Raw genomic sequence first — 26,172 nt, 5'->3', positions numbered from 1 at the left:
CCTACATAGTAGGTAAAAGCCTTTTTTTTTTTTTTTTTGGTAAAAGTCTTTTATAAAGACTATAGCACACGATAGTCATGTGGATACTGTAAAGATTACTATACTTGGTGAAATGTCTTGCCTTCCTTCATAATTTCTTTAACCTTTTTTTTTTTTTTTACAGTAAACAAATAATCTTCTAAAGTCTGAATCTTGTGAATACAGGTCATTTCCTGGCTAAAGCTGGAGCACCTCTCAGCAGTGAAAAATGTGATGGGCAGTCATTTTTCCCCTGCTTTCTAACGTATAATCCAAATAAAGTTTATAGAAGTTCAGAGAGAAGGACAAAATTTTCAAGTCTTCTTTTACAGATTTTATTTACTTATGCCAGCCAAATTTCTTCTGATAAGAAATTTTCAATTGCCTTTGGGGGAGATGACCACTGGCAGCCTACCACAGGGGCCATTTTGGTGCAGGAGCATGGGAAGAAATCTGGCCAAGCCTGGGCTAAGAGAAGTCTGGTGTGCAGTGAGGTGTGCTCCCAGGTGCCAAAAGTGGCCACATAGCATTGGACTGGGCTTCTCCAGGTAGCCACGACAGCAGCACTCCTGCTTCTATGGTGGCCATGTGGTTGAGGCCTGTATCTTTTTATTTCTTGCCTTTTCTCTTCATATTGATCATTTGCTTTTATTTTTAGTATGCTTATACTTTTCAGTTGCTTTTCAGATTATAGATGATAAACTGTAGAGGCTCTATATGATATTCTCCCAAAAAGGGTTAAGATTTTTAGTCAAAGAGTTACAGTGAATGATCTTGATCCTGTCAAGACTTGTTTTTCAGTTTTGTTATGCCTATTTTGGTTCTGCCTTGACTCATAGGGTTCAGGCCTGAAGTTTCCTCCATCTTGAATATCAATCTTTTAACACCCTGGTGCTGTCTGGTTGCTAAAATCCACCTCAATTCTTGAGCTTCTTGTCTGCTGTTTACCACACTTCTTCAGGATTGCTTTGCACATTCACAGCTCAGAAGCTGACCAACCATTCGGTGGAAATTTGAATGCAGAGTTTTGAGCATTCCTTTGAATTCCAAAAGAAAAGTTTTTTTTTTCTCCAATATTTTGCTCCTCCAATCCCATCTCCTTTGGTATCCCCAAACTTATTCTTTGACTCCTCAGACCTAGGAGCTTGCTTTCTTCTTGAGCTCTTTCCACTCTTGCCACAATTGGGAAAGTGCCCTCAGGAAAATTCTGAGGTGAATGTGGAGTACATCTTGTGTGCTTTCCTTGCTCAAGGATTCTAGTTGCTCAATGTTACTTGAGCTGGTTTTTCAATGCTTTCAAAGCATTGTTTATGTGCTTTCCCAACATCTGAAGTTATTTTTGGTATAAAATTTAGTTCAACATAAGCTACATTATTAAGTCCAGGGCCAAAAATCTTATCCATTAAATTTTAATTGCAATAATTTGTTTTATCATCTCAGAATATTCTTTTTTTTAAATTTTTTTAAAATTTATTTATGATAGGCACACAGTGAGAGAGAGAGAGGCAGAGACACAGGCAGAGGGAGAAGCAGGCTCCATGCACCGGGAGCCCGATGTGGGATTCGATCCCGGGTCTCCAGGATCGTGCCCTGGGCCAAAGGCAGGCGCCAAACCGCTGTGCCACCCAGGGATCCCTCAGAATATTCTTTTTAAAATTTCTTTTTAATATGTCATCATTATTTTTAATTCCTTTTTGTTGCATGATCATTTGTTCTTCCTTTAAACATTTTTTACATATACTAAATTCATATTTAGATTCTAATAGTTCTAAAAGTTCTCAGTTTTTTCTTCTTCTTTGTATGCTTGATGGTTTTATATAAACTAATAAAAATTTGTGAAAGTTTTAAATTTGAGAGTCCTTCCTTTTTAGAAAACTTGTAAATAGTGGATTATATATGTTTTTCCTTATTTATCCTGGGTCTTGGTTTAAAGTAAGAATGCCTTTGAGAGTATGTAGCCTGACATACTGCTGAGGCAGAAGTTATATATTTTAATCTTGAATTATGCTCTCCATGGAAAACTTAGGAAAGCAATACAAATGTTTTGTGACATACTTATTTTTTTTAAGTTATATTTTATTGGAGTTCAAATTGCCAACATATAGCATAACACCCAGTGCTCATCCCATCAAGTGCCCCCCTCAGTGCCTGTCACCCTGTCACCCCCACTCCCCGCCCACTTCCCTTTCCACCACCCCTTGTTAGTTTCCCAGAGTTAGGAGTCACTCATGTTCTTTCTCCCTTTCTAATATTTCCCACTCATTTTTTCTCCTTTCCCCTTTATTCCCTTTCACTATTTTTTATATTCCCCAAATGAATGAGACCATATAATGTTTGTTCTTCTCCGATTGACTTATTTCACTCAGCATAATACCCTCCAGTTCCATCCACGTTGAAGCAAATGGTGGGTATTTGTCGTTTCTAATGGCTGAGGAATATTCCATTGTATACATAAACCACATCTTCTTTATCCATTCATCTTTCGATGGACACGGAGGCTCCTTCCACAGTTTGGCTATTGTGGACATTGCTGCTATAAACATCGGGGTGCAGGTGTCCCGGCGTTTCATTGCATCTGAATCTTTGGGGTAAATCCCCAGCAGTGCAATTGCTGGGTCAAAGGGCAGATCTATTTTTAACTCTTTGAGGAACCTCCACACAGTTTTCCAGAGTGGCTGCACCATTTCACATTCCCACCAACAGTGTAAGAGGGTTCCCTTTTCTCTGCATCCTCTCCAACATTTGTTGTTTCCTGCCTTGTTAATTTTCCCCATTCTCACTGGTGTGAGGTGGGATCTCATTGTGGTTTGGATTTGTATTTCCCTGATGGCAAGTGATGCGGATCATTTTCTCATATGCATGTTGGCCATGTCTATGTCTTCCTCTGTGAGATTTCTTTTCATGTCTTTTGCCCATTTCATGATTGGATTGTTTGTTTCTTTGCTGTTGAGTTTAATAAGTTCTTATAGATCTTGGAAACTAGCCCTTTATCTGATACGTCATTTGCAAATATCTTCTCCCATTCTGTAGGTTGTCTTTTAGTTTTGTTGACTGTATCCTTTGCTGTGCAAAAGCTTCTTATCTTGATGAAGTCCCAATAGTTCATTTTTGCTTTTGTTTCTTTTGCCTTCATGGATGTATCTTGCAAGACGTTACTGTGGCCGAGTTCAAAAAGGGTGTTGCCTGTGTTCTCCTCTAGGATTTTGATGGAATCTTGTCTCACATTTAGATCTTTCATCCATTTTGAGTTTATCTTTGTGTATGGTGAAAGAGAGTGGTCTAGTTTCATTCTTCTGCATGTGGATGTCCAATTTTCCCAGCACCATTTATTGAAGAGACTGTCTTTTTTCCAGCAGATAGTCTTTCCTCCTTTGTCGAATATTAGTTGACCATAAAGTTGAGGGTCCACTTCTCGTTCTCTATTCTGTCCCATTGTTCTATGTGTCTGTTTTTGTGTCAGTACCACACTGTCTTGATGACCACAGTCAAGTAGTACAGCCTGAAATCTGGCATTGTGATGCCCCCAGCTATGGTTTTCTTTTTTAATATTCCCCTTGCTATTCGGGGTCTTTTCTGATTTGTTTTGTGATATACTTAGATTCATCAAGCTTCTTAGACATGTAAAAGCTTTATCTGTAGAAATTCCAAACCCATGTTATTAAACTTATTTATTTAGAAATATGTATTTGAGAGGGAAAGTTACCTACTTGTTATCTGAAATTCAACTAATTTTAAAGGATTTTTTCCTTATTTAAGGAAAAGAAAAATGTCTTTTTTTTTTTTCCAGGATCCAATAAGGGGTTAAGTGAAAATAAGCTTTGGTTCAGTTTGAAATTTATGATGGATTGGTAGGTGAATTATTCATGAAGTGAAAATGAATAATCTATAAAACTAATCAAGCCAGTCTAGTACTGTTACTTGGCAGATGACAAATTTGGCCAGATTAGAATTGTCATATTTGATGCTATGTGTAGGCATGATCTACAAGACAATGGGAAGACTTGACATCTGAACCTAGATGATGTGTCTGCTAGGTGTGGGCAGGTTCTAAGCGTGGTAGATGGGCAAGAAGGTGGAGAACTGACAGGGCTGAAAGTTTTAGAAGGCTATCTAGTCTGGAAGGTCAGATCCTATATGCCCCTTGACTGCTAGACCATTGAGTATATTTTTTGCACCTACATCCAAAGTGGCTTGACAAGCCTGTCACATAGTAGTCGCACCAAAACAAACAAACGAAAATTAAATAAAAAGTTCCAACAAAATAATGTAGGAGTCTAGAGATAAGGTAACAGGCACCTCAGTCTCTGAAGATCACAAGTTTCTTCATAGTAGGGAGATATCTGCCAGGAGAACTGGAGAGATAAAGTGATCCAATAATTGAATGATCTCTCCCCAGATCAGTATGTAAATGGGCACAATGAACTCTCAATCTCTCTTTGCCCATAATAACTGAATATTTCTAAGGTCTATTTTCCTCATCACAGTCCCAGTAGTGACAGTAGCTACAGAATTAACTTTTTGGTAATGGCTTTTATTTATTTATTCATCTAATCTTTGCACCAATTCTATGAGGTGCTATTATTAAATTGTTATACTACTATTATCATCAATCATTTTTGCCCTGGGAATATTGCTAAAGGCCTAGAAGTAGTGTGTCTAACCAGGCTGAAAGTGTCAAATTGCCTGAGGTTAAATTCTTCAAACTGTGGTCTACACTAAATACCTTATATGACAAATGCCCCATGATTCCACTTACATTGCCAAGGACCCACCTTGCTAGAGTCTCACAGTGGTTACCATGGACTAATTCTAAATACCAATGGCAAAAATGACCAAAGATTTGAATCCAAAGTAGCATGCCAAATATGGTCCTGATTAATTTTAAGCCCTTTGTTAAGTATAGAAAGAGATAGGGAGCAAATTCTGGATAATACGCTGCATTAGTAACTTGGTAAGAATGACAATTATTTCTTGAACCTGAAATTGTGTATTGATCAATGTTCTATCCATCAGTGTTTTCTTGGGGTCTCTTTAGAGAATGCCTAGTCATTAGCATCATCCTTGCAAGAAGAAAAGAGCAAGTCAATGAGCCATTATTTCTTACTGTGTACCATAACTATGCTAAGTACTTTATGTATGACATATTTTAGAATAGCCCAATGAGCTAGATAAGTATAAAAAGATTTTCACATGAGGAAGCTGAGCAAAATGAAATATTTTGGTGTCTTAGTTTGGGCTACAATAACAAATTACCTGGACTGGATGGATTAAAGAGCAGAAATTTATTTTTCAAAATTCTGAAGGCTGGGAAGTCTGAGATCAAAGTGCTAGCATGGTAGGGTTTTGGTGAGAACCTTTTCCCTGGTTCATGGATGGTTACCTTCTTGCTGTGACCTCACATGGCAGAGACCAGAGAGAGGAAGCGACCTTCTTACCGGGGCAGCGTTTCCATCTTGAGGGCTCTACATTCATGGCCTTCCCGAAGGCCCTGTCTCCATTTACCTCACGTTTACCTCACGTTGGTAATTAGTATTCCAACATATGAATTTTGAGGGGGTGCATTCAGTTCACAGCACTTGCCGAAAGCACCCAGCTAAGAATATTTTGTTTACAAATTCCTCAACTCAATGGAATTAAATTCAGATTTATTGTCATAAACTGTATTTCTGGCTATTTCTATATTATAAGCAATTAGTACAAAGATTAAGAAAAGGAATGTTGCCTCTGAGCTGGTGATTATCTCAATCAAGTTTGCTTTATTCCCCAAAGAACTGCAAAATAACGTGCATTCTTAACCAAAGCATTGGTTATTTCCTATGGAAAAATGATTGAGGTGTGTTACATGTAGGGAAACGATATGTTCATTCTTATACAAATATTTAATTTTTTTCCATGTGTTATACTGCTTTGTATCTGCTCGTTTTTTTACATTTCAAACCCCATTCCAGGCTTCTCAATAAAGCTTTTGGGCTTATAATTTTTGTCTATGCTACACATTATGTGGCCATGGGAGCCCTATGACTGTCTTTTGGAAAACAGTGTGATTTTCCTATAAAAGGTATCTTTATGGGTACAGAACTAATGATGGCTTGTAGAGGATTTGATTTCTTCCTGTAATTTCTTCCTGTGGAGGATAGTCCCTCCACACCCAGGAGTGTTCCTGGTTTTCGTTCTACTCTCTGTGATTGTTGTCTCTCAGATTTCTTCTTTTCCCAGTACCTACATGCTATGCCCTTGCTCCGAGAAAGGGGCTAGAATCAATAGGGCTGTGTAGGTGAGGGTGCCTCACTGGGCAAAACATGTGCTCTTAGTGTATTTTGTCTTTTCTCAACCAATAGATGAAGTGTCAACGAGGAAAGGAACTCTCATAAAGAGGGAAAAGTTCAAGAAAAACTACATAAATTACAAACGCTGTTTCAAATCTGCTTACAACTTTTTGGTTTATTTTATCCTTCCTCTTTCGGCATTTTTCTATCTTCCTCCTGGCCTGCCTCACTCTTTTTGGCCTTCCTCCATGAGAGCAATGGTTCTCAAACTTTAGCATGCATCAGATTGCCTGGAGGTCTGTCAAATACAGTTGGCCGAGCCTCTCATCCAGAGTTTCTAACCCCGTAGGTTTGGGGTGGGGTTCAAGGATTTGCATCTGTAATAACTTCCCACGGAAGTTGATGCTGATAGTCCAGGGCCACATTTTGAGTGATCATGGTCTAGGTTTTGTGCTTTATTATCTTAATATTTTCATTTGTTTATTCATTGTTTCACTCATTCATTTATTCATTCATTCAATATTTTAAAAATATTTTATTTAAATTAGATTTGCCAACAGATAGTATAATACCCAGTGCTCATCCCATCATGTGCCCTCCTTAATGCCCATCACCCAGTCACCGCAACCCCCACCCACCTCCCCTTCTGCAACCCTTGGTTTGTTTTCCAGAGTTATGAGTCTCTCACGGTTTGTCTCCTCTCTAATTTTTCCCCACTCCTTTCCCTTATGGTCTCTTTCACTATTTCTTATATTCCACATATGAGTGGAATCATATGATAATTGTCTTTCTCTGATTGGCTTATTTCACTCAGCATAATACCCTCCAGTTTCATCCACATTGAAGAAAATGGTGGAATTAAATAAATGTTAAGTGGCCGTGCATTGCCCTGAGTCTCGGCAGCCTAGGTACCAAGCACTCTTTAGTGGGAGTGACTCACATTGCACTGACTCTTACTCTCTCCTGCATAAAATAAGACCTCCAGCACCTCTCAGACAAGTATGCAACCGTGTCATAGGATAGGGTTTGTCTCAAGTGCTTGTCATCTGCTCAATTCTGGGTGCCACATTCTAGCTTCTCCTGGATGTTTTCTGTCCGTGCAGCTATTTAAGGGTGCCTCACAGGTGAGCCTGCTGCTTCTGCTGCCTTCCATGGGAGGCGTGAGGTCGATGCCAGGGGCGCTGCCTGCCAGGGCACCTGAAATTGGAAAGGTGGCCACAGAGGGATGCTCCCTGACTCTGTATCACCTCTCCTTGCCTGGAAACCAAAGTGGGCTGCTGCTGCCTTGATACCTCATAGGACAAGACATGAACATATCTTCATCTGTGCTTGCCTACAGTTATTTCCTGGGTCTTGAATCTCTAGAGCAGGGGAGGTGGGAATGGGTGGGTGGGCAGGGAATGTAATATTAAGACTCTCTGTCTTTTCTAATCCGGCTTCTCTAAAGGTTCATGAATCCTGAGTGTGCAGTTTCCACACCCCAGCAACTTCTCAGGTGTGCCATGCAAGTCTGACATGCAGTGGGAGACACGGCTGAGTCTCAAAACTGCTTGATGCAAATGAAAAAAAGACCCCAAATTTCTCTCTACCTTCTTCTTTTAAGGAGTTTATAAATTATAATCCTGTTGCATTTCTAATATGCCAAATTTAATCCAGTCCCGCCAGGGGGCCTTCCTTTCTCTAACTGTACTCTGCAGCTTATTTCTTTTATGCAAACAATGCCTTAGGTGAGGAGAAAAGAGATCATTTGTAGCTCTGCATAATCTTCTGCAAGGAGCCTAAGGATTAAGACAGCTTTATCCAATCTTTAGTCCTCTACATAGGCCAAAACCCACCTCTGTTTGGGTTTTCTATCTAAGCCAAGAATGAAGCCAAGAATGACCTAGGACCGGATGTCCTAGTTTCTGTGAGTGTGGCCTGGGAGTGGAAGTGGGAGGCAGAGTTTCAAGGCCTTCAGCACCCACGGCTGAAGTAGAGGAGATTAATTGCCTAGGTTGTCCGGGGATATTTATTTATTTATTTATTTATTTATTTATTTATTGAAAGGCAACTTTCTTTTTTATTGATTTATTCATGAGACACACACACACACACACACACACACACACACAGAGGCAGAGACATAGGCAGAGGGAGAAACAGGCTCCATGCAGGGAGCCTGATGTGGGACTCGATCCTGGGACTCCAGAATCATGCCCTGGGCTGAAGGCAGGCGCTCAACCACTGAGCCACCCAGGGATCCCCTGTCCAGGGGCTTTTAGAGGGAACTCAGGTGGCCTCTGATTTACTTAAGTCTTCTCTCACTCCATGATGAGTGCATGCATCTAAGCATTCCTGGGTTTTAGAATTATAAAACAAGTGCTGGTTATTATAACATGCATCAATTATCTAATTATCCAGGAGTAAAATAACAACCATATAAAAACGCTATGGCAAACGTATGTCAAATCGGCTGTCATACGTTTTATTAGTTTCTTGTATTATGCTCTGTCCATATAGACACTGCTCAGTTTCTGGCCATGTGGCAGAAGCAGCCTGACGTGATCACAACTTTATAGAAACGAAATACACACTCCCAGGGAAATGAAACTACATGGATAATTATTGCAGTAGATTTCTATGTTGGGAAAAGGCAAGGAGGCTCGTGTTCTTCTTTGCCAGATTATAAGAGCAGATAGAGGGGAGAGCACCCAGTGCAATGAAATGCCAGGCACTGGGACCCCCTGGAAATATGCCTATCTGGTGCCCTCCTGGTCACACATGAGAGATCAAGCTATGGCACTCAGCGTCACTTTATAGATTTGTAAGGCTAGCTCTGAGTAGACAGGTAGTTCTCTTTGAAAGCGCCTCCTACCTGGCAAGTAGATGTAGGGCTATAGGTGAACAGGAAAGATCCTTCAGTGACCCAATAATCAAGTGTCAGATGGAAGTGCACACATTTTTTTTTAATACAATAGAACACAACGACTGTAACTTCTTTTGCATAAAGCCAGATATAATATAGAGCACTATTTAAGGGGCTACAAACTTCTTGATCCCAATCAAACACCTTTATGACAAAATTTCAAAGATCATAAGGCTAAGAATTCTCCAGTGTTAGGACAGGCCAGCTTGGCTGCCACCCAGGCCTGTTATCAGAATGGACAGCAAAGGTATTAGCAAATTCCGTATAATAAACAAGACGGAGTTCATACCTGAGAGCCTAGGCGAAAGCCAGGATTGTACATTTAGAAGGGCTCTAGGTCCTAGAGAGTCAGGAAGATTTGTAGCAAGGGTCAGGGACCCAGTGGAAGGGTCTGGTCAGCACAGAGCCAGGAACAACGTGTTCATTTATAGGTCTGTAATCTATGTAACAAGCATGTGCAATAACAGCAGGGAGAAGCTTGAGAGTTTTTCAGTCACTGGAGTCCTAATTTATTTCTCCTCATCCCTTTCTGAATGGCTCTGAGGAGGTGGATAAGCTTGGGCCCACGGTAGCCGCAAAAGGTAGACCTGACAGGAGGAGAGAATTGAGAAATGTGACTGCGAAACTGGAGGCCTAGACACTGTCCCATCCGCTCCTGGGGTCCTCCCCGCCCTAAGGAGAAGCAGCCTTCACTGCACTTGAGCTTACAATCGGAAGCCTTGAAAGATCTAAAGATTACTGCCAGTGAAAACGAAGACTTATCACTTGACTGCAAGAAGGTGTTAATTTGCTTCTGAAGTGAGCCATTTAAAAAAAAAAAGATTTTAGAATTTTATTTGAGACAGGAGCACAAGGGGGCGGAGGAGCAGAGGGAGAGGGAGAAACAGACCACCCCCACCACCCCTATCCCCCTCCACTGCCCTCCCACAGGGAGCCCAATGTGGGACTCCATCCCAGGACCCTGGGGTCATGATTAAGCCAGAGGCAGATGCTTAACCTACTGAGCTACCCAGGCACCCCGAAACTAGCCATTTAACTTCTAGAAGAGTGAATTATAACCCCGCACATTGGAGGTTTTCCAAAGCATGGATTGCTCACCTCGACCTCAGACCAATTAAATTAGAATCTCTGGGGAGGCGGATGAGGCCTAGGTATCTACATATTTTTAAAATTTTCAATGATTTTAGCTTTCTTTAACTTAAATTTACTTTTAAAGGATGAAAGCATCACAAACTGTTCATCGTAAATAAAATTATGTAAAAAAATTCTGACTTCTACTCCCTCTCTATATAGTGTATACAAGATATAAAGAATATAAAGAGAATATTTGTTTACTTACTATCTTTTTCATAAATCATAATGTATAGCCAATAAATTGTCCCCAGATAAGCATCCTTTCATAGGTCAAGAAAACGAACACTATCAGAGGCTCCAGCCCCTGCTCATGTTGCTTCCCACCATTACCCTGTCTTGGCTCCACAAAGCTATAAAAAGTTTTCCAGGAAATTTTAATGAACCATATCATTGTCTTATTGCCCACCTTTCCACTTTGTTTTCTTCATGTTTTTTTTTAATGATGAGAAAGTATTTTAGGTATGAGGATTTGATCTCTCTGATCAAATGATATTAATACCAATAACAAATAATTGGAGTGTTCTATGTGTGCTCACATGTTACCTGTGAATGTTCTATTGCGACAGCAAACTTTCAAGCCATTACTCATTCAAGGAATGTAGGCTTCTTTTCTTTTCTTTTCTTTTCTTTTCTTTTCTTTCTTTTCTTTTCTTTTCTTTTCTTTTCTTTTCTTTCTTTTCTTTTCTTTCTTTTCTTTTTTTTCTTTTTTTTTTCTTTTCTTTTTTTTAAGATTTTATTTATTCATTCATGAGAGACACACACACACAGAGAGAGAGAGGCAGAGGGAGAAGCAGGCTTCCTGGGAGGAGGGGTCCGATATGGGAGTCGACCCCAGGACCCCAGGATCACACCCTGAGATGAAGGCAGGCCCTCAACCACTGAGCCACCCAGGTGGTTTATTTTTCTAAAACGAAATTAAACTTCTTTCTTGAGCTCCATAGCACCGGATGGTAGAAAATACCTTCCTGTTCAGTTTCGACAGTGACCATGAGCAATAGATGGCAGCTGCTCCCCATTGCAAAATGAGGGTCCACCACGCCAAGGGAATAAGTGGCCACACTGTGAAGCCTGAGCTTGCTGAGGCAAAGGATGGTGATTGTGCATATGGGACCACTTGTGGGGACACAGGTCCAAATGAGAGAGCCACCCTGTTGGCCATTTTAAATGCTGCCCAAGGAACAGCCTGAAGGGAGAAGGTGACCTCAACAGAACAGAGGGCTGCTAGATCCCAAGGGGCTGAAGGGACATCAACAGGCAGCCAGAGAGACAATAACAGTGGTGTTTTGAAATGACCGCAAAATGCCCACCAGATGGTTAGCTTTAATACCTGTGCTGAGCCCGGAGAGCTTATAAACCAATTCATGACGATACAGTGGAGGGGCAAGAACATTTGCGCTGCCACTACTTTTCCGTCCCCACTACCCCTCAACTCTGGAATAGCCAGAGACAGACTCAGAGTGGGGGCAGTGGGTATGCAGGTGAGGGACAGACGGTCTAGACAGGAAAACAAAACAAAACAAAAAACCAATCTGGGATGGATTTCCTCTCCTCCTTACAGTAAGCTTTGGCCATGCTTTTTGAGGGACGGCTAATTTCTGGAAAGGGAAAATACTTTAAACTTAAAAAGCATTTGAAAATTTTGACTATGTTTGGATCAAACATTTGGGTTAGTTTATGTGCAAATTATGTGTGTGTATGTGGAGACATTTAAAAAAAAATCTAAGTATGACTAGAAAAATCATGTCTCTGTGTTTATCCAAAGGAGTTGAGAAGTGCTCCTAGGCCACAGAGCAGGTTTGAATCGGCAGTGGGGAGAACGATGAAAATTATTTTCTTTTCCTTTTTTTCTTCTATTTTTTGTTAGAGAAGGGGAGAGAGAGAAAGTGAGTGAGTGGGGGGCAGGCATGGGGAAGGGGCAGAGGGAGAAGGCGAGAGAGAATCTCAAGCAGACTCCCCACTGAGTGTGGAGCCAGATGTGGGGCTCGATCTCATGATCCTGAGATCATGACCTGGGCCGAAATCGAGAGGCTGACATTTAACTGACTGAACCACCTAAGGACCCCGATGAAAACTGTTTTCTGATTATATCTGATGAGCATTCTCATCCACTGTGTTGGTTTTATCAATATACTGACTATCCCAATAATTCAACGCGTGTGTTCCTAATTTTACCATGACAGCCTCGCCCTGTCAAGCTGCCTGGGCTGGGAGAGGGCCTCTGAGAAGTTCAGGAAGGCGCTGGGGGAATAGAAAACATTGACTAATCTTTCGAAATTGTCATTCAGATCACCGTTATCTCATTGAGCCACCACAAGAAACTGATGGAGTAAATGCTAGTCTTACGGAAACTGAGGCTAGAAAGGGAAGGCTGCTTGTCACAAGGACCACAGCTAGAATAGGGGGAGGACTGGGAGCCAGGCTTTCTCCCTGTGGATCCCACTCTGCAAACAGCCCACCCTTCAGCCTCTGCCAGTCCCTCCCACGGCTGCAGGGGGGACAATGTGCTGCTCTTCCAATAAAGAGACCTTTGTCGCAATGAGGGGCAATCAAGCAAATTTACCAACTCACTCAACTCTCATCTATCTCTGAAACTAAAAGTTTCAACTAAAAGTTGCTTTAGAGGGACTCTGGGGGGCTCAGTGGTTGAGCGCCTGCCTTTGGCCCAGGGTGTGATCCTGGGGTCCCGGGATCGAGTCCCACATCGGGCTCCCTGCATGGGACCTGCTTCTCCCTCTGCCTGGGTCTCTGCCTCTCTCTCTCTGTATCTCTCATGAATAAATAAATAAAATCTTAAAAAAAAAAAAAAAGATTCCTTCAGAAACAGCCAGTTCTATCTGCTTGTTATAACCTGGCTTCTGCTTTTAAATTTAAGATGCACTTTTAATTTTTAGAACCAGGTCAGTTATTTTTCTGGATATGTGAAAACTATACTGTTACAAAAAGCAACTCAGTCACGGTTTCCTTTCAAGAAGTTAACATTTACTACCTAGAAAATAATTCTGTGCTTATGGAAGTGAGCGTTTAGAATTTTTGGAACACAAAGAAAAATGCTTGTAGAAGAATGCTTGAAGTCTCAAGAAGTTTAGCCGAAATCCACAGGTACTTGTGGACCGTGGTCGGTATTGGAATTGTTCTTCGCCTTCCTCCATGTGGCAGGATTTTGAAAAAAGAAAGAGAGGTCTGAGTTCCAGTGCTAAAGTAACAGTTAAATTTTTTTTTTTTTTTTTTGGTATTTTACCACTTGGAAGCTTATTCTTTCCTTCTCTCTCTGTTTCAATTCCTTGATCTTTTTTTTTTTTTTTTGCATTGTTAAATGTAGTATTTTAGGATTATACACCATACGCTCCTCTCTTACCGCCCCCTGGTAGCACAGACTTCTTTTCCAGTGGGGCAAACAATCCCTGTCACCTTGCTACCTTCTGATTCTGTTTGCCCTGGAGGCAATAAGAATGGGCTTAAATGAGACCCAGAGGTCATCAACCCTGCCTTTGTGCCAGGACATGCAAACTCCCCAAGCCAATTACTAACCTGTTTTTAAAACCCCCTCTAATCAGGAAGAATCCATGACTTCTTTTTGTGAGCTGTTGCACTGTGCAAGAGCACACTATAAACGTGCTCTTTATCTGTGTGTCCTCTTATCTCACCGTTCTATTTTTTCCTCATTTGAGTTAACCCTTTCTTACCTTTTTATGAACCTCTAGGCCTTCTCAGAAGAGGTGGGAGACAAATGTCACCCTGTACACAGGCAAGACGGTAAGGTGAGTCGTAGTCCCTGGGAACCTTGGTGCCAAGATCTCCAGCTACGCTGGATGCACAGGAAGGTTCTAGCATTCCTCATTTTATAAGGTATTTATCTGGCTGCTGCTAAGCAAACATTCTCAATCCTTTTGAACTCCCGGAGACTGCCATTTCAGAGTCTGTTTCCAAACAGGACGCTAGAGGGCTCCCAGGGGTTAAAAATGAGTGGAAAATGCTCTGAATGAAAACTGCTTCTGTACGGCATTGGCTCCCCCCCCCCCCCCCCCAGAATTTAAAAATTAGAGTTTATATTGCAAACTATTAAAAAACAAAAACAAAAACAAACCCTGACGCGTCTTAAAACTGGGTGACCAGCAGCCAGTTTACAAGGAACCGTTTTTGCTTTGCAATCGGTAGTTTTCAAGGGAGCTTTTAAAGCTGAGCTGAAATATTTGAAATGTGGAACACTCTTGACCAAGAAATATGTTCTACTTACATGCCTCAGCCTCTAAAAGTTCTTTGCATTACAGTCAGGGATTACATTCTTCCTGGAGCCAAGCGTGGGGCCAGCTGTGTAAGTAAGGTTGCTTCTGAGCTCTTCTTCTTTTTTAATAATTAAGTGAAAAAATAGAGCTAGAGATCCCTTTATTTTCTTTCAGCTGACTTGTGGGAAGAGGAGGAATGAAAAGCAGTTAGATTTGTGGTGTGTGTGTCTGTGTGTGACTGCATAGACGTAACTTCTAAGATATACGGACACTTACAGCTTTGTATTAGAATAATTCTTACTGTAGGATGATGAAACACGATGAAGGAAAAAAAAAAAACAACAACTGTGCTATCAGATTAAGAGAATAGGTTTCTGGATTTGAATGCTAATACTTGGTGCTTCTGCCCAATGCGTAATGCAGGACTTTCACGAATACGCATGGGATGGCTACAGATTATCCTTTTATTATTATTATTTAAAAAAAAAGCATCTTTAGTTCTCTTAAATCATTCCTAAACTTCAGAAAGCGCTTGCCAGATTTTAATACTTTTCTCTCCGCATCAAATTCAACGAGTGGCCACAAGTTCTCAAACATCCTTGGCTTTTCATGGTTCGTCCTCACTAAATTTAAACTGCAAGTGGAATCTGGACATCTGTGTCGTTTCGCTTTTTTCAAACTTCATCCTTTTAAAACAAACCATTTCACGATGGGGAGATCTGCGAGGAAAGGGTTACTTTTTCCTCTTGAAGAGGAACCGAACCAGTTTGCGACCGTGACTCAGGTCTGTTCCCATTCATTTGCAGGAGCCAGCGCCGCGTGCGCCCGGGGAGGCGGCCGGAGCGGACGAGGCTGCGCCCTGCGCCCTGCGCGCTGCACCCTGCACCCTGCGCCCTGCGCGCTGCACCCTGCGCCCTGCGCCCTGAGCCCTGCGCCCTCCGCCCTGAGCCCTGCACCCTCCGCCCTGCACCCGGCGGCGGGGCCCCGGGGCGCAGGCCACGCTCCGCGCAGCATGCGGGCGCCGCGCAGCGATGACCGGCCCGCGCTCGCCGGGGCGGCTCCTGACCCGGCTGCTGGGCGCGCGCTGCGGCCCGCGGCTCCCTAAGCTGTGCGGCGGCCGGCGGCCCGGGGCGCGCAGGACCCTGCTGCTGGGCACGGCCTGCGCCATCTACCTGGGCTTCCTGGTGAGCCAGGTGGGGCGCGCGGCCCCGCGGCCCCGGGACGCGGCGGGGAGGGCGCAGCCCCGGGGCGGCCGCGCGGCCGGAGCGCCCTTGGCCGAGGGCCCCTGGGCCGGCACCGTCGGCGCCCCCGAGCCCCGGGGCGCGGGCTCCGCGCTGCCGCTCAACGTGGTGTACATCACCCTGCGCTCCCGGCGCAGCAAGCCCGCGCACATCCGCGGCACCGTGAGGCCCAAGCGCAGGAAGAAGCCCGCGCTGGCGTCGCCGCGCCCCGGCCCGGGCCGCCACGTCTCGGCCGCCCCGTCCCCCGGGCCCCGGCGCTCGGCCGCCCACGCGCCCCCCGGGGCTCGCACGCGGGGCTCGGGGGCGCCCGCCGGGGGCCGGGAGAGCGGCATCCGGATCTACAGCGAGAGCGCCCCCTCGTGGCTGAGCAGAGACGACATCCTGAGGATGCGCGCGCTGGCGGACGGCGCGCTGGCCCCGGCCCCGGGGGGCCGCGCGCACCTGCTGCTGCTGGGGGCCGGCGCCCCGGGCTCCGCGCGCCGCTGCGGCCCCCGCGCCTGCGGGCTGCTCCGGCGGCCCCTGGACCTCAGCGAGGTCTTCGCCTTCCACCTGGACAGGATCCTGGGCCTCAACAGGACCCTGCCGGCCGTGGGCAGGAGATCCGAGCTCATCCAAGGTACCAGCCCCCCGGGGCTGGCGGGGGTGGGCTGGGGGGGGGGGGCCCGATGTGCAGCTGTTGGGGGTTCGGGTGGCCCTTGCTCCCTCCCGAGCTGCTTCCTCCACCCCACCCCCCGCCTCGCACCCGCACAGCGGCTCGTCCCTCCCAACGCGGGGCGCCCCGCATCTTCCCGGCTCGGGGGCTCCCGGGAGGGGCTGTCCTGGGCGCAAGGGGGTCCCCCTCCGCGCGGCCCAGGGGCTCATCACATCTGATTAAAGCCAGTGGTAATTAGCATGATGAGAGGAGGCGGGGTGGAGGCCAAGGACTTGCTGACAGGTGTGTTATTAGGTCACTATGCGAGTACATAGGATTCCATTCCTTAGGAGTTTTTTAAAAGTAAAGGGGAAAGCGGTTATCCTTCTGCAGCAGATGCAATCTTTATCTATCATCTATCTATCTATCTATCTATCTATCTATCTATCATCTATCTATCTATCATCATCTATCGACAGAGAGACACAGGCAGAGGGAGAAGCAGGCTCCATGCAGGGAGCCCCACGCGGGACTCGATCCCGGGTCTCCAAGATCAGGCCCTGGGCTGAAGGCGGCGCTGAACCGCTGGGCCACCCGGGCTGCCCTGAAATGGAATCTTTAAAAGGCCCAGAGCCTGGGGACCTGGGCGGCTCAGCGGTTAAGCATCTGCCTTTGGCTCAGGTCATGACCCCGGGGTCCTGGGATCGAGGCCCACGTCGAGCTCCCTGCATGGGGCCTGCTTCTCCCTCTGCCTGGGTCTCTGCTTCTCTCTCTCTCTCTTTCATGAATAAACGAGTAAATCTTAAAAAAAAAAAAAAAAAGGGCCCAGAGCCAGACCACGTTAGAGTTGGCCCTTTGATTCTCTTACAATGGATTTAACCCTCTTACTTTACAAAGAAAATGAAGCAAAGATAGGTGATTTGTTCAGTGCGTATAGTAACCAGCTATACAGTCTCGTTGAGCCTATGAGTCTTATTTATTGAGCCTGATTTCTAAGACTCTGTCACATGACAAACATTTTGGCAGGTTCTGGGCTGTGTGGCCAGTCACTTTAGTTGCAGGCAAAGGGCCTGGTCTATGGCCATGGTCGTGCCACGTAAAGGATGTTTTCCGAACCTTAAGGCTGTTCCAGGCTTTGCAGACAAGTAGGGTGGGCCAGCGACTTCTGTTTGGAAGCACAATAATCCCAGAAGTTGCCAGTGTGAATCTGGGCTGGCTCGACAGGCTAAAAAGGACCATGAGGGGATTAAAAGCTTAAAGAGTATTTTTATTTTATTTTATTTTATTTTACTTTTTGTCATAAAATTTAGCATTGTACGGAGTCTGGAATGGGATGAATTAAAATTCTTGGGCGTGGCCAAGATCTAAACTGCATTTCCAATGGCTTTAGGATTATAATTTAGTCTTAAAATGGATACTTCTTGAAGTACCAGCGATTTACTTAGAAAGGCTTGGCATTCCTTACTTATCCTGGCTCGTGTCTAAGAGCTTCAGATTCACAGGTATGTTCTGATGTCTCAAGTTCATAAAACAGCCCGCTATGATTAGGGAGATGTGCGATAACCTCTCAAATATTTAAAAAAAAAAGGTTGGTAAAAGCTCATTTTTCTTGGGTGCTTAGTATTTGCTAGGCACTATAGTAATCGATTCATATAGTTGATACATGTCCTGACCCTCTGCTTCTCACGATGGTGCCATCGGGTAGGTACCGTTATTATTTCCTTTTGGTACGTGTGAAAACTGAGGCTTATTTAGCTAAACTAATTGACCTCAGTTTCCACAGCTAGTTAATGGCTAAGTTGGGTTCCAAACGCAGACTCAGAAAACTGCAGAACTTAAGGTTCTTAATCCCTGGCCTTGGGTGGCCCTATAAGTCCTCATCCAAAGTAGACCACCATGGAGTAAAAGAAGGTATTGGTGAGCATTCAGAGAACAGGCATCTGCCCGATCTGTCCTGGGCAAAGCAGAGCACAGCATGGGGTCACTCTTGTTGTCCTGTACTGCCATTCACTGTCATGTCTGAAAGGCCCCTGTCACAGTATCTCTGAATGCCTCAGTTTCCCCAGCTGTAAAAGGACAATAATACCTACCTCATGAGGTTGTCGTTAGTTAATATGTGAAAAACGCATGGAGTGAGGGCTTGTCAGACGGTAGGTCTTCAATAAATATTGACTACTTTTGTTACCACATGACTTGCAGGAGGGACCAAGTTTATGGAATTACTTATGTGGCCTCTAAGCCTCATGTATCATTTCTTTACGTGACACAACCGGGTCTAAAACCCTGGTCTCTTGATTGCTCAGTTAAAGTTTTTAATATCAGGATTCCGTGTATATATTTAGCCCTGTGCTCTGAATATCCAGAATCTTTGTAAAAAGATTTTTGTTGGGTTATTTTAGAGAGAATGAGAGAGAGAGAGAGAGAGAGAGAGAGAGGTGGGGTGAGGGGGCAGAGGGAGAGAGGGAAACTCAGGCAGAGTCCCTGATGAGTGTGATGATCCTACAACCCTGAGGTCTTGACCTGAGCTGAAATCAAGAGGCGATGTGGACGCTTATCTGACTGAGCCACCCAGGTGCACCCAGGATATCCGGCACTTATGGGGATGGAGAGGGCAGTTGCATTCGATATGATGGAGGGGTTGGTTTACAATCCCAGTACATCCTGGTGTTCTCCCATTTCAGATGTAAGTGGTGATGGAAAGAACCCAACAAGGTGCTATCAGCATGACTCTCAGTGTGATGACTTAAATGCCCAAGATTACATCTCAAACAATGCTAGATCTTTCCTTGTTTTTTTTCTTTAACACCTTCTCCTGTGTGCTTATTTAGAGACGTAAAATCAAGCCAATTTCCTTGGGAGTCTATGACCTGATTTGAATATAGGTATGAGTCCTCTACACAATATAATTCTACTCATGTAGGCTATTACATGGAAATAAAGTACATAAATAGATCAGTTCTGGTCTTGGTAGGAGACATATAGACAGCCTTAGGTTCTCAGTGTCTATCTCCATCCACCTATTTCTAGGCTTTTCCTGACACGTCTTTCCTCTTTTGATTTCCACAGAAGTGCGTATTTTCCTCTAGGGTCCTCTTCTCTTGGTCTAAGCTTAGATTTATTTCAGGTTCCCTGCTTACCTAAGGAAGTGATAGATCTCATCTAGTTGCCCAAGACCTATTTCTGGTTCGTTTGATGTCATCTCTTTGCATTACAGTTGCTCATTTAATCATCTTTTCATTTCCTCCAGTCTCTAGGTTTGTGAAGGCAGAGGTAGCTCCTGTCTTGTTTATCATTTCTAGATCCTAGTGGTGAGTCTCAGACATAGTAGGTGTTCAAGAAATATTTTTGAATGAATGCAGGAATACATTCGTGGCCCGTTCCACTGAGTCTTCACAGTACATCTGTATTTGCTTCCACTTCCAATACTACTTGTCAGGAGACAAGCGCTACCATCGTTAGTCCTAAAGTTCAGGCTGAGATTTCTCACTGTAGAGGTAATGAAAAATGTCTTTGGCAGCCCCTGTGTTATGCAAATAATGAGGTTTATAGAACTTATTTTTGTGAGGACCATCAGTATGGTCTGCTGGCCTCACACTGCAATGTAATTTGATAATGAGTTTTCTGTAGGAGGAACTGTTGGATTATTTTAGGTATATATTTCTCTGGCGATTTGGCTTGGTGTAAGGATAGATTTTTTTTTTAATATCTGGGAGAGTGCGTAGCCAGAAAATCCTGTAAGTAATCCTGCTGTGTTTCTGTTCTCTGACTTTTGATTAATGTTTGTGAAAATAAATTCATGCCCAGCATCAAGAACACAGCGAGTCTGTATTATGAGTCAAATACAGATATTACGCTTATCTCAGTAAATCTTTCCAAAACACCTGTGCAGCAGAAACTTTTTTTTGACCTTAATTTGAAGATGGGAAAAAAGGAATGAGAAAATTGTGCTAGGTCATACAATGAGTTAGTAGTCATCGAAAAAGAGCTTCCTTGTCTTCTGACTTCCTTGGCTTTCCTGTTTCCGTCAACCTACTTCCTTCAACAAATCCTAGAAGGGGCCTTACGGTAGGACTTTTTTGTCCCTTACCACAGTGTATTGGCATATCTGGTTATTTAAAGCAGTGAAATAGATGGCTTATGCAGTGATGCACAAGGACGAGAGCCTTTTTATTGTCAAGGAGGCAGCAACCTTAACCATGGCAAAAGTCATGTTGAGGTTATGATATACTAGGCACCGTTTTAAGTACCGCACATGAATTATCTCATTAACTCCTCATAAAAATTTTACAAGATGAGTCCTCTGTGAGAGATGGTCTGTAGATGTGGAAGTGGAGGCCCAGAGTAATTACCTACTTAGCTCAAAGTCACGTAAATTGCCTGTATGTAAAAAGGATACATGAGATGGAGAGGGAGATGTGAGAGTATTAAGTGCTATCACTAACTGATCCCCCTGCCTGCCCCCTGCCTCTCAGATGGATCTCTCTGTTGATTCAGCCCAAAGACAAAAGGTCTCCATTACAAAGCTCATCTTTAGGTTTTGTTTGTTTTTTAATTAGTAAAACTGTTGTGGATGCTCCTATCAGCACGGAGCCGCTAGCTCAGCTTAGCTTGGGACAGGTTCTTGGTTGTGTAACTTGATGAATTCGCTGCGATTCTCTTTGAGCGCAAAAAGTGTGTATGTGAAATCAGTGGACTCACTGACCTGGAGCTGTATACCAGACCTTTCTCCGACAGGTGCTATTCCAAAGAGAACGGAGAAAATGAGAAGGGCGTCCTTGGGGAAAGGCAAGGGTGTAATTAGGTAGGGAGCGCCAGTGGTATACCATGCTGCAAAATCTAGCAATTATCACTGGAACGCAGCCTCATCCTGTGCATATCCATGTGGGAAATGCAAAAGTGAATGGAAATATAGCATCAAAGGGCTTTTTAGAAAAAAAAAAAATCAGGTTTTGCAACAATGGCATCTTCTTCAGCTGCGACTTTATAGTGGATCTAGTGTTAGACGTCACCCAGTTGCGGCACTGCATTTGGTATTATATGTCTATGCATCACTTCCTCATTCTATAAGGAAGATATTATCTCTACTTCAAATATGAGAGTCAGCAAGATTATGAAATTTGCCCAGGGCCACAGAGCTAGTGAGCAGTGGAGCTCGAATTTGTAACCATCCTGTCGGATACTGAAGCTTCCTCAAGTTGCTTCTCTTAACCTACATCACCTCTCAGATATAACTTGGTATAAGTATGGGATAGTGGCAAAAATGGGCAAATTTTAGCATAGTGATTTCTGATTTGCCACTACTACTGTTTCTACCTAATTCCTTTTTCAATTCCACAATTTAACATTGATAATGTTTTTATACAAAGGAAGTATGACATATCACCCTAAACACTGCTGCAAGGTTTCCATTGTCTTTTTTTTTTTTTTAATGCAAGCCAGTGCTTACCAGACTTTCTTGTTTTGCTCTAAATGTTCATATATATGCAAACACGACTGAACATATTGGTGTGTTTTCTGCCAGACGATCCTTGCAAAAGTCATAAGTCATTTCAGAGATCACCAGCTACTACATGGTGCCGATACGTTTGATTTTTTTTTAACAAAATATTTTTAAATGTTTATCTAAGATTGGAAAAGCAGACTACATTCATGTAAAAGTCAAGAGCATAAGAAAGCTCAGCACCCCTCTGTGATCTTCAATTTAGCAGCTTTGCCAAAGCTTCCCTAGCAGGCTGCACAGTAATGTGAATGAATCCCAAGGGACACCATTTTGGTAGCATTTAAGCATTGTACTATTTTTCATGCCCAGCATGGAAGATGCATTATGTATGCTTTATTTTTAGGATGCTGCTTTATTGCCACAGAGCTGTCATACCGAATTAAGGTAGCCTAGTTCCAGGAATTCTGTATGTCAAGGCTACTTAGATGACAAACTGCAGGCACCCCACCAGCTTCCATTTAAATTCATTGTGGATCCCAAGTCGCTCACTGTTTTCCAACTTGCATTGCCTCATCTTATTATAAAGTAGGAGAAATACAGTGTGTATTTTCCACTCTCTTTTTGAGTCCTCGTGGGTAGCACTCTTATTTGTTGGGTGATGAGGCAGTTGCCAGGGCAGGCATTTCAAGTGATTTTAGGCTCTCAGTTCAGGACAGAGCATTTTGTAGAGAGCAATGAGGAGAATGTAGATACCCCCACAATGTGGAAACACATTGACTCAAAATTCTAAAAGTCTTGGACATACGTGCAAACTTTCTTAAAAGATTTCTTTGGGAGTCTAGGAATCACATTTTGTTGTGAAAAATCAGGATTGAAAGCACATTGTGTTATCAGAAAAGCCCTGAGGGTGTTACTTTAGCAATCAGATGGAGCTGGTCTGCTCAATACTTTCTTTCACTGGTGAACAAAAGTTTGCTGAACATCTGCTCCAGGCAGCACTCTGCTGGAGTATCCTCTTGTTTGCTCACTACGTACCTTCGTAGACAGGTAGGGGTACCCGGTAACCTTCTCTGCCTTGCCTCTGCAACTTGTCCCTTGACCCCCATGTGGCGAGGGTAGAAAGCACAATCAGTGTCATCACAGCGTGAAGATGTACGTGCCTCGGTTCCATGCAATCTGCTTCCTTCTCCAGTATCACATTCATCTTTTCTCCTTCTAAGAAATATGTTATTGAGCTTTGCTCTGTATCAGCTGCTCTTTTAGTCATTGGGGGCCACGTTAGTGAACTAAAAAGTCGAGAATCCCTGCGTCTGTCCAGCTGGCACCAGTGGGCCATGTGAGAGTTTGGTGGCCCAAAGGGAGTCTTCTTCCACCACTGATTTCAGGATCTGCTCAGAACCTTCTTGGGCTCAAGGTTATGATCTTTCCATTAGGACTGAATATGTTATTGTCTTTGGACTGGCCTAAGGAGCATGCAGGTGCAGAAGGACTGGCTTGGATTTTGGATTTTGGTTAATGGGCAAGTATTGCAGTCCTATTGGGTTGTAATTAACGTTTGCTTTCTAGGCCCTGTTTTAAACATGGGGAAGACGCCGTACACTCTCTAATCCAAACAGCCTTGTAGTTAAGGGCGTGGGTTGCCACATTAGTTTTCCAGGGCTGCCATCACAAAATACCATAGGCCTAAACAGCATATGTTTATCTTCTCACAGTTCCGGAGGCTGGAAATCTAGGTGTCCACAGGTTTGCTTTCTGCTGAGACCTCTCTCCTTGGCTTGCAAATAGCCACCTTCTCCCTTTGTCCTCACAAGGCCTTTCTTCTGTGCCTGCCTGTTCCTTATGTCCCTCTGTATTCGAATCCCTTCTTAGAACAGCACCAGGCATTTGGGATTAGGGCCCACCATAAGGGCCTCATTTTAACCTGACTACCTCTTTAGAGGCCCTGTCTCCAAATACAATCCCATTCTGAGGTACTGAGGGCTTCAACGCATACATTTGGGAGGAACATAATTCAGTTCACTACAACTGACGATCTGGACTTCCCGAGTTTGAATCCTGATTCTACCACTTGTGAATCAAGTGGGTTTGTGAGCTCAGAAAAATGAACTTGATAGTCACTGGGCACCTTATTTCTTAATTAGTATCCTAGGGATGACAACAATAAAAATGATGATGTTAACAGTATTTGCCCCATGAAGTTGTGAAAACTAAGTGAGTGATATGAAAAAAATATTTATAAAAGAGCCTAACACAATGTAACAGTCAGTAAATGTTACCTCTTTTTATCCAATTTTCAAGCTGATTCAGCTCTTTGTGATGTGTTTGCCTACATTTTCTGAATGTGTTTATCTAGATTAACATTTACTTGAAGCAAGCAGGCACCTAGAGTGGTCACTGGAAGAAAGTCCTTGGAGTTGATAGTGGCTTATACCATTATCTCTCATCTGTGGAACACTACGCACTCTACATTCATTATCTCACAAAATTTCACAATGGCCCCATACACGAGGTATTGTCAGACAGACTTTCTGTGGAAGCAATGAAGCTCAGAAGATTATACGTGTCCTCCAAAGGGCCACAGGTCTTGTGTAGCGGGGTTGGAAGGAGCCCAGCACCTTGTTCTTCATCACTGTGCTATCCTGTCCCCCATGAGCCGTTCACCTCGTGTGTTAGCCTCCAGGGGTTGTGGCCTGGGGCTTTCCCAGTTAATCATACATCCGGATTGTAACCTGCTTTCTCCACTGCCTTGCAGTCTGATTCCTGACGTTAGCCGTGACACCTCCACTATTCCGCTTCTCATGACAGTGATCTGGGGTCAGGAGGAGAGAGGCAGGTGGGTGTTTCCAGCACCCTCATTTTCATGATTATTCCAGTGACTCACAGGATTATGGAGACCTGAGAGTGGACTGTTGTTGAGCACAAGCTGACTGGAACCAGCTCGTGGAAACCTCTGCATATCCTCACCTTTGTTTCTCAACTTTCTCTCTGATCTTTCTTAGCTCAGTTGAGAGTGAGGACAGTCCAATCACAGCTTACTGTAAGGATGTCCCACTAATCAAACTTTGATTCGGAGCTCACTGACTGACAGTTCTTTGGAACTTCAGGGCTCTAGATGAAAATTGAAGCATTCTGAAAAATTCATTCATTCTCCAACATTTTTTTTTTAAGATTTGTTTGTTTATTTATTTAACACAGAGAGAGGGAGCACAAGCAGAGGGAGCAGCAGAGGGAGAGGGAAAATCTCTGCTGAGCAGGGAGCCTGAAGTGGGGCTTGATCCCAGGACCCTGAGATCATGACCTGAGCTGAAGGCAGATGCTTAACCAACTGAGCCACCCTGGTGCCCCCATTCTCCAACATTTTTGAGTGCTTGCTTTGGTGCAGACATCATGTCAGGACTTAGAGGTCCAAAGATGATTAAGAAATAGTCCCTGTTCTCACAGAACTCTCAGCTTGAAGGGTAGGAGACAGCTAAGCAACTGCACCATATAAAAAAGGTATGAGGAAGACCTCAATGGAGATATTTTGAGGAGGCCTTGCAGGCATAGAGAGGGAAAATTTAGCCCAAAATGTGTGCGTGGTGGGGGGGTGTGGGGGGACATTGTAAAAACTTCTCGAAGAGCTAATGTCAGAACTGGATCTGAAGTCACTGTGGGTGGAGTGAGAGATGGAGTGGGTGTCGGAAGGGGAGAGAGAATAGATGTGTGAAAAACTTGTGAAAGCAGAGGTACTTAGGAAATCTCAGAGCTCTGAAGGACATGAGGATTTGGGAGGGTTGTGAGCGAGGATGAAGTGAGATAAAGCTGTGGTGCTCAAGAGTGCCTGGGTTTGATGTCATGTAAGGACATGGATTTTATCTTGCAGATAATGGGGAGTCATTGAAGGGTTTGAAGAAGAGAAACGATAAAATGAGTTTTGCATTGTAGGAAGGTCACCCTGGGCAGGAATTCATGGCTCCTTTATCTACATTAATGAATACTAAATTGCCCAGGACTGTGGTCATCCTGATGTGACCAGGACCTTGTTCACAAACTACGATTGTTTGTGGAGCCTGGCACAGTGACCATATCATCAGCACCCTCGGAAGTCACATTTGATTTCTGTTTTTTTTTTTTTTTTTAAATGGAATATCGAGACAGGAATTTTCTGGGAGTTTTCATTTCTAGAGAGGAAGTCCAGGGCAGAGCTAGAAAGCAGAAGTTCCTGTCCATTAGTCAAAGGTTCAGAAAAGAGAAGGACACTTTGTTTTTAAAGTAGAATTGGTGATTTAGATTGTTTAAATAGCTTGTGACGGAGGAAGTCACAAGATACTCTCC

General features: G+C 43.7%; 1 protein-coding gene and 1 long non-coding RNA gene across 4 annotated transcripts in view; both read left to right on the top strand.

Moving 5' to 3' along the window:
• LOC111090119 overlaps positions 1–15,378 on the top strand; it is a 30,174-nt gene extending 14,796 nt beyond the window's left edge. Inside the window, exons 4-5 of one of the 3 annotated variants that reach the window (XR_005370938.1) lie at positions 14,025–14,081; positions 15,353–15,378. This is a non-coding gene — a long non-coding RNA (uncharacterized LOC111090119). Of the gene's footprint in view, positions 1–163; positions 589–14,024; positions 14,161–15,352 lie in introns of those variants that run through there. The other 2 variants (XR_005370937.1, XR_005370936.1) reach the window with 2 other exon arrangements.
• Positions 15,379–15,577: 199 nt separating this feature from the next.
• The window catches only part of GASK1B (golgi associated kinase 1B), a 46,074-nt gene continuing 35,479 nt past the window's right edge, over positions 15,578–26,172 (top strand). Inside the window, exon 1 of the mRNA XM_038559097.1 lies at positions 15,578–16,403. Within this exon, the coding sequence (XP_038415025.1) occupies positions 15,578–16,403 (826 nt within the window). The remainder of the gene's footprint in view (positions 16,404–26,172) is intronic.

This window comes from Canis lupus, chromosome 15 (assembly GCF_011100685.1).
Source record: "Canis lupus familiaris isolate Mischka breed German Shepherd chromosome 15, alternate assembly UU_Cfam_GSD_1.0, whole genome shotgun sequence".
NCBI lineage: Eukaryota > Metazoa > Chordata > Mammalia > Carnivora > Canidae > Canis > Canis lupus.
Note: the sequence above shows the minus strand (reverse complement) of the source record. Positions and strands in the feature narration are given on the sequence as shown.